This window comes from Symphalangus syndactylus, chromosome 8 (genome assembly GCF_028878055.3).
Source record: "Symphalangus syndactylus isolate Jambi chromosome 8, NHGRI_mSymSyn1-v2.1_pri, whole genome shotgun sequence".
Classification (NCBI taxonomy): domain Eukaryota; kingdom Metazoa; phylum Chordata; class Mammalia; order Primates; family Hylobatidae; genus Symphalangus; species Symphalangus syndactylus.
This window is the reverse complement of record NC_072430.2, coordinates 21595462-21607712: the sequence shown is the minus strand read 5'-3', so window position 1 is coordinate 21607712 and position 12251 is coordinate 21595462. Positions and strand designations below refer to the sequence as shown.

General features: G+C 52.2%; 1 protein-coding gene across 3 annotated transcripts in view; it reads right to left on the bottom strand.

Annotated features, from left to right (window-relative positions):
• Positions 1-12251, bottom strand: part of SYNE3 (spectrin repeat containing nuclear envelope family member 3) — a 108239-nt gene that overhangs the window by 44074 nt on the left and 51914 nt on the right. For all 3 annotated transcript variants that reach the window (XM_055288275.2, XM_063645493.1, XM_055288274.2), the window contains exons 5-6: positions 5195-5356; positions 3398-3745 (exon numbers count right to left, since the gene is read on the bottom strand). In XM_055288275.2, coding sequence (XP_055144250.1) covers positions 3398-3745; positions 5195-5356 — 510 coding nt within the window. The remainder of the gene's footprint in view (positions 1-3397; positions 3746-5194; positions 5357-12251) is intronic.

The window sequence follows — 12251 nt, the reverse complement described above, 5'->3', positions numbered from 1 at the left end:
TGCTGGGCTACAGTTCCGCTCTTTATTGTCCCCTACCTCCCAGCATTGTCATGGCAAACACTAGCTCCTAATGGTACAAATAACTAATACTCAGGGGACACCAATGCCAGGCTGAGTGCCCTGGGTGTCCCATTCGTTTAAGCCTCACAACAGTCCTGAAAGGCTAGTCTCCGTGTCCCAATGTTATTTACAATGAAACTTGGGCTAAGCGCTCTCTGATGGTTGCAGCGTCTGTAGATGGTGGACCCGACATCAGAGCAGGGCCTCTTCATGCCTCTAAAGGTGATTTGTGAACCCAGTTATTATTCTCGGCAAGCCTAGAAGCTATTTGCATGAACAATTCCTAAGCTGCTTCACGTCAGCGTGTGCAGACACTCCAGACACAGCCTTGCCCTGCTGTCCTGGGAAGTTCCATGTTTGACCTTGATCTGCAGGACTCCCAGCCCCTTGCTTGGCCCTGCTCAGTAGGAGGCAGGGTGGGGTAGTAGAAAGTGCTGGGCTTTGCCACAACACAGAGCTGGCCTGGAGACCCACCTCTTTCTTCTCCTAGCTGTGCACTTTGGGCTGTTTCCTCACTGATAAATGGGGCCACTCTCACCAACCACATGGGTCGGGTGATATTGACAAGGCACTTGGTACAGAGCAGGGGTGCGTTGGTCCCTCCCCATTCCCAGCTCCCTCAATCCCAGGAGGCAGCCTTGTGCTTCTGCCCTTCTTGACCATACCGACCTCTGATGGATCCTCCATTCACAGGGAACCAGGGGCAGCTCCAATTAGGCTTAGCCTGGGGTGACCCACGGATGAACAGGGTTTAGAGTATTAAGCTCAAGGGAGAAAGCACAAATAGAGGGAAGGATTTTAGGCAGCAGCTGGGGCAATAGGGGCCACTATGTAGGCAGAAGGACACGGAATCTGCCCAGCCAGCCCTGCTCATTCTCAAAAATGTTCCTATCGCTATTCAATTAGTTAGCAAACATAATGACGTCTATGAAGTTTTCACAGAAGACCAGACACAGTTGGTTTGTGGGAACTGGCAGGTTGAAAATCATTCATGAAGAAGCCCAGCATATCAGTAGTCAGGAAAGCTGGCCAGCCTGCAGGAATTCAGCCGAGGAAGGGCAAGGGTGCAGAGGGTGAGCAAGACCGGGGGCTGCCCCTGGAGAGAGGCCTGTCCAGGCCACTGGAAGGCCCATCATCAACTTGAGGCAGTGCTGGAACACCCAGGGCCCTCATTCCTGGGAAGGACGCTGCCCCATGGCTGGGTGGCCTGGCTAAGCATGACCTTTTTCTAGGCTCAGTTCCCTCCTTGTAAAATAAGACCACATCCCTTCCAGCTCTGACATGCCATGTTGGGACCTATAATGTTGTCAGGTTTAGTTTGCTGATTCCTTGGGAGGCTCAGGAGGGTGGACCCTGCCAGGTACTTGCATTTCCTGACCAGACACTGGATAAGCCACAAATCCACCCTGACTTCAACCTTTGCTGCAGTCTCCCTGAAACAGATGAGGGTCCGGTTCTGGTCAGCAGAGGGATAACGCAAGTCATACCCAGCCCTGTGCCCTCTTGGGAGCATCCCAGGGTTGCAGTCCCAGGGGGGATGGATCCACTGATGTCTGGATTCCTGGTCTGTTCCTCTTGCTATGTTAATTTTCTAGAACTGGGAGCCTGAGCTGGCCCAGTGGTTGGAAGCATATGACCTTGAGTCAGATTACCTAGGTTCAAGTTAAAATCCCTGTCTCCACCTATTGGATGTATAACCACGGGCAAGTCTCCTAGCCTCTCAGTGCTTCATTTCACACATAACAGAGGTTAAAGTAATTTTCCAAAAGCCACTCAGTTAGCAAGCGGAGAAACTAGGACTTAAACCCAGCTAGTCTGGCCCCAAAGTCCTCACCCTTCACCACTGTGCCATACCACCTCCAAGGCGCCTTGAGGCAGACAGTCCTAAAGCGGGGGACAGTTCCCTTCGGAGGAAGGTGATCACTGCAGGGTAACCTGTTGTGCTACAAGATCAAATGAGAAGACAGCCCTTTGTTTCTCCCGACAAAAAATATTTTTGCATATGAGGAAAGATTAGAAGGAAGAGAAAACATGTAACAACAGTGGCAGAATGCAGGTAAGATCTGAGATGGCTCCCCTTGGAGATATCTCCTCTCATGAAGTCGTGATCCTGAGTTAACAATAAATAAGGACAGAGGTGGGGAGGGCCATTGCTTCTTATTTTAAAACTCTCTTTATCGGCCGGGCGCGGTGGCTCACGCTTGTAATCCCAGCACTTTGGGAGGCCGAAGCGGGCGGATCACGAGGTCAGGAGCTCGAGACCACGGTGAAACCCTGTCTCTACTAAAAATACAAAAAAAAATTAGCCGGGCATGGTGGCGGGCGCCTGTAGTCCCAGCTGCTTGGGAGGCTGAGGCAGGAGAATGGCGCGAACCTGGGAGGCGGAGCTTGCAGTGAGCCGAGATCCCGCCACTGCACTCCAGCCTGGGCGACAGAGGGAGACTCCGCCTCAAAAAAAAAAAAAAAAAAAAAAAAAAAACTCTCTTTATCCACAAGTCAAGCTTCAGTTCGTATACCTCGGGGGAGGGGTGGGGAGCCTCTGATGGGATGTCATGTCGGGGTCTGGGAAGCACCCCCCACCACGGTGAGCCTCTGCTGCTTGGCCTCCTAAAGGCCCATGTTCGTTCCCCATCATCTCCTCATTAAGAGTTTCCCCTTCTGGGCCGGGTGCGGTGGCTCACGCTTGTAATCCCAGCACTTTGGGAGGCCGAGGCAGGTGGATCACGAGGTCAGGAGATCGAGACCATGGTGAAACCCCGTCTCTACTAAAAATACAAAAAAATTAGCCAGGCGCGGTGGCAGGCACCTGTAGTCCCAGCTACTCAGAGAGGCTGAGGCAGGAGAATGGCATGAACCCGGGAGGCGGAGCTTGCAGTGAGCAGAGATTGCACCACTGCACTCCAGCCTGGGCGACAGAGCGAGACTCCGTCTCAAAAAAAAAAAAAAAAAGTTTCCCCTTCTGATCTAATATTCCCTGTTCCACGCAAAGGAAGCCCACACCTTATCCCACCACCGGGGGCAAGAGAGTAGCTTTGAGGCCCAAACCTGGCTGCCCAATCCACCTCTGCTGTTATTTATTCACAGACCCACCATGTGACTCTAGGGATGTTGGGAAAAAAAATCTCTGCAGGCCCCAGCTTCCTCATCCAGAAAATGGGGATAAACACCTATCTTGTCTACTCCCCGCTCAGGGAGCTGAGATACCAAGAATCCCGGAGAAACAGAGTGAGTGTGCTCAGGGCTCAACCTGATTCTCCATCACAAAGGAGGTCTGAGTGCCAGGATCCTGGGGCACAGACAGCACCCTGGGCTCCATGACTCAGCCAAGCACGCTTACCGAGTAGCGTCTCCAGTGTGCCACCAGCTCATCCTCGGTCCCCGCCTTCGCCGCAGGCTGCAGGCCCTCCTGGGCCAGCCTCTGCAGGACCATCCTGAACTCACTGAGCTCAGCCTCCAGCTGCTTAATCTGCTGCTCACAGGCTCCCCTGGACTGGAGCAGGCCCCGCAGCCGCTCCTCCTCCTCCTCCCAGAGGGCGCGCAGCTTCTCCAGAACTTTCCTCATCTCTTCCAGTTCTCCGGTGATCTTCTCTGCACCCAAAGGAGAGGTGTTCCGAATGACACCCACAGACTGCTCCTCCAGCCTCCCCAGAGACTCCTCGCCCCTGGGAAAATCTTTGGCTATGTCCTGAAGAGGGTAGAGGGGGTGAGGGAAAAACAGGCAGGGAAAAAGAATACAGTTGCTGCATTTTCCAGAGCAGAACTGGGACTGTCCTGCAAAACACTGATTCCTGGAGTCCCGCGTTAGAGCCAGAGGGGCCTTCCCAAGGGCTAGACTGTCTGCCTTAAGTAGCATGGACTCACCACCTGAGAACCCTATTCCTTCCCCATAAGTCTTTTTCAAGCCGTTTGATTAAGTCAAGGAGAAAGTCTCTGTTGGGTGCTTCTGTCTTGAACACTTTCTGACATTTGTTTATCTTCCTTTCCACGCCTTCAGCTGGAAACAGTGTGGAGCCAAATAGAACTGAATGGCTCCGTTCGGTTTCATTGTATTTATTTGTGTGATTATCTACCTGTTTGGAATCGGCACCATCTTTTCCATTTATGACAGTGATATGTTTTCTTTCTAAATAAATAATCATCAGTTTTTTAAAAAAAAATGAGTCCATTTAAATACAAATGTTAAAGAAATAGTTCAGGTACTGCACAGTTGTGGCAAAATTTATCAAGTGGTTCTTGAATTATTAAAGACGTTCTACCCACTCACTTTATGGAGGGAGTCAGGGGCTCATGGAAAGCCACACAGCAGGTGAAAAGGGGGGAGTCCGCGTCTCCCGATGGCAGATCTGGTGCCCGCACCATGGTTCTTCTCCCTTGGCCCCATTGCCATGTGGGCTGGATCATTCTGCGCTGTGTGGGGCTGTCCCGTGCACTGTAGGGTGGTTTTGCAGCATCCCTGGCCGCCACCCGGATGCAGTAGCAGCATCCAGCCCCTCTACCGTCTTAGGACATTGCCAAAGATTTTCCTCGGGGCGAGGCGTCTCTAGACACTGCCAAATGCCCCCCATTGGAGACCCACCAGCCTAGACCATGCTTCTGTGGTCCTGGGTTTCCAAATGCTCTGCTGGCCAGGGATTTCCATAAAGCCTCTGAGGACCCAAGCATTTAGACTAGATTCCACGCTTCTCCTCACGGGGGTCTGTGGGCCATGGGTTCTTATATATTCTGTGGCACTGAGCACTGTCCTATTAAAGAAACTATGACATAGGGCTGAGTGCGGTGGTTCAAGCCTGTAATCCCAGCACTTTGGGAGCCCGAGGCTAGTGGATCACAAGGTCAGGAGATTGAGACCATCCTGGCTAACACAGTGAAACCCTGTCTCTACTAAAAATACAAAAAAATTAGCCAGGCGTGGTGGCGGGGCACCCGTAGTCCCAGCTACTCAGGAGGCTGAGGCAGGAGAATGGTGTGAACCTAGGAGGCGGAGCTTGCAGTGAGCCGAGATCGCGCCACTGCACTCCAGCCTGGGCGACAGAGCGAGACTCCGTCTCAAAAAAACAAAAGGAACTATGACATAAAACCCACCCTCTGTGAGTGTCCGTAGGGTCCCTCTGGTTGAGACACAGCTGGGGATTACCTGCAGTGTGGAGAGGCGCTGCGTGATGGGCAGCTTGCAGTTCCGCCCCAGGCAGCCATTCACCTTCTCCACCACCGCCTTCAGCCACAGTTGGAACTCGTCCACGCCTGCCTGGTACTCCTCATGCTCCCAGGCCACCTGCTCCAGCAGATCTACCCGGTCCTGCGGGAGGAGGAGAATCACCAGCCATGAGGGTCCCCAGCCCAGACAGCCCAAAGGCCAGAAAGCCCGTAGCCTGCCTGGGTGTGTGTGTGTGTGTGTGTGTGTGTGTGTTAGCAGGGGGTGCAACCAACCCCCAGCCCTTTCTCTAGACACAAAGAGCTCTCAGATACTCTGTTCTGCCTTACAAACAATATGCCAAGAGAGTTGGCTTTGGAGACCAGAGCATGTTGGCACTGGGCCCCATCACTGTGCAGCTGGCTTTCTTGTTTGCCACGTCCTAGGAATGGCATTCAAGACTGAGGTGCGGCAACAGCAACAACATTAGCACTACTACTACTACATCACACTGTCATTTTGAGCACTCGCCAAGGTGCTGGGCACTGCTCTAAGAGCTTGACATATACGAGCTCAGTGAACTCTCCTGGCCACTCCATAAGGGGGTACCATTACAGTCCCAGTTTGACAGATGAGGACACCAAGATACAGAAAGGTAAAGTGACTTGCCCAAGGTCACCCAGCTAGGAAAGTGCCAAGATTCAATCTGAGCTGGGTTGAATGCTAGAAACCAGCATTTCTAGCTCCATTACACAACAGTGTCCACAGGGTGTGCAAATCAATGGCAAGCTGCCCCATTTCCCCATGAATACGGTGATGTGTGTTGCATGGGTTGGAGTCATCTCTATTTTCAGCCAGTCCCACCAAAGGTCTTAACAACACAGGGGCAAGATGATGTCTTGAGGGTGGCTGACATTTGGAAAAACGATGGTGTCCCTGCTATGAGCCCCACTGTATGCCTAGAGACTAGGTTTTTCAAAACACACCCTGATCACAGTGCTGTCTCCCCATATCCCATCATGGCTCCCCACTGGCCCCAGGCCCAAGTCCAATCCTTGCAGCCTAGCATTTCAAGGACAGGTGCCCATGATGTAGCTCTGTGGTCCAGCAGTGAAGACCCTGGGGTTGGGATCCCACTGCCTGTGGCTTGAACCTTGGCCCCACTTTGGGCACCTGATTAACCCTTCTGTGCCCAAGTCCCCTCATCCATATGGTATGGTTAATAACACCTGCCTCATTGGGAGAAAGTGAGATGAAATGGGCCAGAGCTCACCCCTAAAACAGAGCCTGGCAGCTGGTAAGCACTTAACAACCTCGAGGCATTGCTGATTGTCTCCTGCCTTCTCCAAGCTCTTCTCACACCTCCAGCGGGTACCCACTTGCAGTACAAACCCCAGGCCCCCTTCTCACTCTGAGGCTGTGCCCACTGCCCCAGGCTGAATTAACGGCCTTCCTTCTGAGTTTCCAAACCACTGGGATGCAACTTCAGCACAGCAGTTGTCCATGGCATCTTCACCCACTGGGGGATGCATGAGGTTCCTAGAAACTGCCCGTTATTTCATCTCCCAGGGTCTAGCTCAGGGCATGCCCTGTGAACGCTTCCTGAATGGCAGGAAGCACAAATCTGGAGTGTTTGCCATCAGAGGGAAGTTTCCAAAGAGAGGCAAGAAAAGGGAAAAAGGAGACTCATTTAATAAGCACCTATGCTAGGTGTGCGTGGAACTTCAAAGCGTTATCTTATTTAATACTCAAACAATCACAAAACCCTCCTATTCTGCAAATGTCCAGACTGGAGTTGGGACATCGCAGAACTCTTTTGGTCTTACAGAAAAGATTCCAACGGCAAGTGTCAGACTCCAAAATCATCGACGTTTCTGTCAAGGGCCACCCAGGAAATGCTTTTAGCTTGGCCTGCCATGTGGAGCTACTCCACCGCCAGCATGCAACTTATGTTGTAGCACGTGAGTAGCCACAGATAACGTGAAAAGAATGGCCTCATTCCAAAAAGAATGGCCTCATTCCAATAAAACTTTAATTATGAACACTGACAGGATTTTCATATCATTTTCACATATCAAGAAATATTTGGCTTTTCATTTTTTCCCAATCATTTGAAAATCTGAAAGCCATTCTAGCTTATGCTTATAATCCCAGCATTTTGGGAGGTTGAGGCAAGAGGATTCCTTGAGCTCAGGAGTTCAAGACTAGCCTAGGCAACACAGTCAGACGTCATTTTTACAAAAAATAAATAAAAACATTAGCTGGGTGTGGTGGTGTGCACCTGTAGTCTCAGCTACTCGGGAGGCTGAGGCTGAAGCTCAGAATGGGCTGGATGTGGTGCCTGAACCATAGCTGGCTGACCTCAGCTCTTCACCATGGAGCCAGGCCCTGTCCGGAAGGGTTCTGACCATCTGCAAAGCTAAGTCAGACATTCTCAGCTGGGAAGAGTGAGCGGACAAGTGCATCTGAAAAACCCCTTAGCTCTTTCACATATGCCTTTCTCTTCTTTGGGAAGCTCCTCACTAAATCTAGAAATATGAATTCATATAAACCTTGCAACCACCACTGCAAGTAGGAGAAAACATCCCCTTTTTAGAAATGGGGAAGCCCAGGCTTAGGACCAAGCCCTTCAGTAGAGAGCTGAGAAGTTCTCTCAAGGCTGGGCATGGTGGCTCATGTCTATAATTCCAGCACTTTTGGAGGTGGAGGCAGGAGGATCGCTTGAGCCCAGGAGTTCGAGACCAGCCTGAGAAACATAGTGAGATGGCATCTCTACAAAAAAATTAAAGATTAGCTGGGTTTGTGAAGGGTGCTTGTAGTCCCAGCTACTTGGGAGGCTGAGGCGGGAGGATCGCTTGAGCCCAGGAGGTGGAGGCTGCAGTGAGCTGTGATTGCACCACTGCACTGCAGCCTATCTCACCTGACAGAACAAGACCCTGTCTCAAAACAACAACAACAACAACGACAGCAACAATTGTCAAGCACTCCAACTGGGGTTGTGAAAAAGAGAAGTAACATTGGAGGCGCCACACATTCTTGTTTAGAAACCTATTTTTATTTTTTATTTTTTGAAACAGAGTCTCACTCTGTTGCCTAGATTGAAGTACAATGGCCTAGTCTTGGCTCACTGTAACCTCTGCCTCCTGGATTCAAGCGATTCTCATGCCTCAGCCTCCCAAGTAGCTGGGATTACAGGGGTGCACCACGATGCCTAGCTAATATATATATATATTTGGTATTTATAGAAGAGTTTGGTGTTTCACCATGTTGGCTAGGTTGGTCTCGAACTCCTGACCTCAAATGATCCACCCGCCTCAGCATCCCAAAGTGCTGGGATTACAGGCGTGAGCCACCACGCCCAGTCAAAAGCCTATTTTAAAGTTATGGTAATTGAAATAGTTTACAACTGGAATCAAGAAAGATAAAATTCTTACAAAACATGGGCCCTGCTTGAATCTGAAAGTGGAGCAAGCGCGGGGGATGGTCCCCTTCATGCTTCCCACCTGCAGCCCTAAGGAGGGCTCCGGGGCCTCCGCAAGCTCCCCTGCTGGCTTCCCCTTCCTGCGGAGTTATTTAAATCCGTCAAAACTCTCCTGGAGCCTCCTCCATCAACAGGAAAGGCTCATTCATGAAACAAAGTGGGTCAGGAGTAACAGGCAGAGGCTGAATGCTGGGCCCCTGGCCGCGCTGATGGTGATAGATGCAGCCGGGAGTGAACTCTCCCATGGAAATGCCAGCCGTGGCTCCCAGTGTGTGAAGGATGAGGTGCTGGCACCCGGAGGAGTCCAGGGTAAATAAAAGTCTGTGTGATGGGGAGCAGGTGCTCAGAGAGGACCTCAGCAGGAGGGGCAGGGATCCAGCTGAGATCCATGCCAGGCATAACAGTCACAGGGCAGAATCCAGCCGTGCTGGAGAATGACAGGGTGACAAACGGGAAGGTGCTCAACCTTCTCGTGAGACCCAGCAATTACACCATCTGCGGCAGGCAGAGCTGTCAGGAATGTCAAACCCAACCAATTAACAAGGGTGGTGCGGATTTATGCCTCTGCAAAGGGCTGCACGAGCAGCTCTGATTCATCACAAGCAACTCTGATTCACGGCCAAGATGCCAGACAGACGCGCCTTCTGTGAGGGCCGCCAAGGGAAGCAGCGGGGGAGAGGATGCTTCCATGTGCCTGCCTTTGGGAAAACTAAAACGGGATTAAAAACAAACAAACAAGCCCCTCCCCGCAGCCAGCCTGCCCTGTCTACATTTCACTTGCAAACACTGTGGGCTGACAATGTGCCATTGCTCCCCTCTGGGCTTAGCCTTGGCCTTAGTGAAGAATCTCCCTTCCAGCAGGTGGTCACAGAGGCTCCAGTTCAGGGAGGACCCCATGGTGCTTCTGTGGCTCTGTCCCCATCAACCCTAGAGGCTGTGCTAATTAACATGTGGGACGTCAAAAATGGGTTTTCCTCGTTGGAGCAGTGGCCTGTTCCAGCATGGCAAGCAGTGGCAGTGGGCTCTCATAGGTAAAAGTAGGGGCACTAATCTGAACCTAGAGACCAATCCCACCCCGAGGCCAGGCCTGGACCCCCAGGAAGGCACCAGGACAGATCAGTCGCTGGAGTCAGAGGACTGCCCTGAGAGAGACCTTTTACGCAGGGGAGGTCTTCATCAAGCGTTCAGAGAAGGGACTGGGAGGCTGGGACCACCAAGGATCTCTGCAGGCTGCTGGGTCTGTGGAGTGCCCATCCACCTTGGGATGAGGCTAGAATCCCCCCACTTTGTCTGGGGCTGGAGGGCTGGGGACACCCAGGAGGTCAATGCCTGGGACTGCATCCCACCTTGCTGATGAGGAGCTTAGGATTGAGTGGTTAAATCTCTGGCCAAGGGTGATGGAGAAGTTTGCCCCTCTCAGGAGCCTCTCAGGCTTCGGAAGAACATGGCACCCTCTGGATCCACGAAAGCTCTGTCCATAGAATCTGGTGGATGCTATAGCTCCTCGCCCCATAAAAATGCACACTCATACCTTCTGAATACAAGGTCAAAGAGGGGTCCGCCTGGCCCCTCCCCACCTACCCCTAGTTCTCCCCATGGCCAGCTTCTAGAGAGACAGGGAACACCTCCAGGGTACACCACAGCCCTCCTGTCTAAGAGCTGACCGGGCTCCCTGTGAGTGAGAACAAAGTCCTCAAGCTTGCAGGAAGACTTAATCAGGGGCCATGGGCTTCAGCCAACAGCTGAGAAAGCCAAAACTGAATTCGCTTCTCCATGCAGGGTCCAGCCACCCCACAAAAGACAGCGCCCCATTTCCACATTGGCATCAGCATTGATCAGCCATCTGGCAACTCCAAGGGCTTCCATCATGGAGCGAGCCTCCCCTCCCCGCACCCCAAACCTCCCCCATCACCGCTGTCTCCGCACATGACACAGCCTTCCATGCTCCTGCCCCAGGATGCTGCCAGGCAGGCCTTTGCCTCTTGAGAGCCCTGGATGCAAGGGCTCCCTCTTCAGCAGCTCAAACCTGCCTTTCACTGTCCCAGCCTGATCACAGAAGCACCCGGGGCCCCAGCTCATCCTGATGGTCACAGGTGCAGAGACTCACCCAGGACCTGAGGCGCAGCTGCAGGGAGCGCCACCTTAGGAGTCACCAGCACCTCTGGCTTTTTCTACTGGGCCGCTGGTGTCTGATGCACGGAATGTTTTTTAATCTAAAAAATTAGTCCAAAAGGCCAGGTACAGTGGCTCACGTCTGTAATCCCAGCACTTCGGGAGGCCAAGGCGGATCACCTGAGGTCGGGAGTTTGAGACCAGCCTGACCAACATGGAGAGACCCCAACTCTACTAAAAAATACAAAATTAGCCAGATGTGGTGACGCATGCCTGTAATACCAGCTACTCGGAAGGCTGAGGCAGGAGAATCACTTGAACCCGGGAGGCAGAGGTTGCAGTGAGCTGAGATCGTGCCATTGTACTCCAGCCTGGGCAACAAGAGTGAAACTCAGTCTCAAAAAAAAAAAAAAAAAAGAGTCTAGTAACAACTTCATCTACTTCATAAAAAGGCTGGGGGAGCAGAGGAGGTCAGAGACAGGAAAAGGTCAGAAAAAGCAGCTCTCACTGATAAGAGCTGTGATGTCTATAGCGTTTTGGATCGTGTGAGGGGAGAGTCCCCGGAATGAAAATGAGGCTCTTGGAGGCCATCATTTCGGCATCTGGGCCAGAAGTGATGCTCACTCAGCACCCCAGCATCCACCCTCACATACAAACATGCACACACACCCATGCACATGCATGCAAACCTGCACACACACCAACAACTTTTTATCTCATCTCCTCCACACCCTGCACCAGGCGCTCTCTGCTGATTGGCACGAGCGCCTGTTTCCTGTAAAGTCACAGCAAAGAGGCTGTGGAGCCAGGCACCTGTCCCAGCTGGGCCAGAGGGGCAGACCTGGAGAGAGAATTGCCGTGAAGCCTGCCCGCGCCACACGGGACTTGGCAGGGCCGGATGAGGGCCAATTGGCTGCCTCTGCAAGAGCCAAGCCGAATTCGCACCTTGCGCATCCATTCTGGACCTTGTGCAGTCTCCTGGAGCCTCCTGCGGCTCCTCTCTGGGGCCCTGCGGGTTGCTTGCCTTCAAACTGCAGGGGTGGAGTTCTCATTATTTCAATAGATAGTTCTGAGCACCTGCTGCGTGGCAAACAGCCATTGTCGTTACTATTTATTCTCACCGCTACTGACAGTAGAAGTCATTCTTTATATTGGCAAAATGCTTGCCGGTTTTCAAAGAGCTCTCATGTAACCATACAGCCCCCACAACCTGGGTGCAGGTCAGGTGAGCTGCCCTGAGGCCACACAGCTGGGAAGCAGCAGTGCCTGGCCTGGAATCCAAGTCCCTTCCCAAGTGCCAGAGTCCTGTTCCTGGTGGATTGTCTAGCTCTGCTTATCATAGAGCTTACTTCCCTTAAACCGTCAGCATGAAGAACCCAGGAGATGTCCAGTTCCAGCGCTACAGCCAACTAGAGAGCCAGAAACGCCAGATAAAATGTAACATAACAAACACCGTTTCAATGCAGA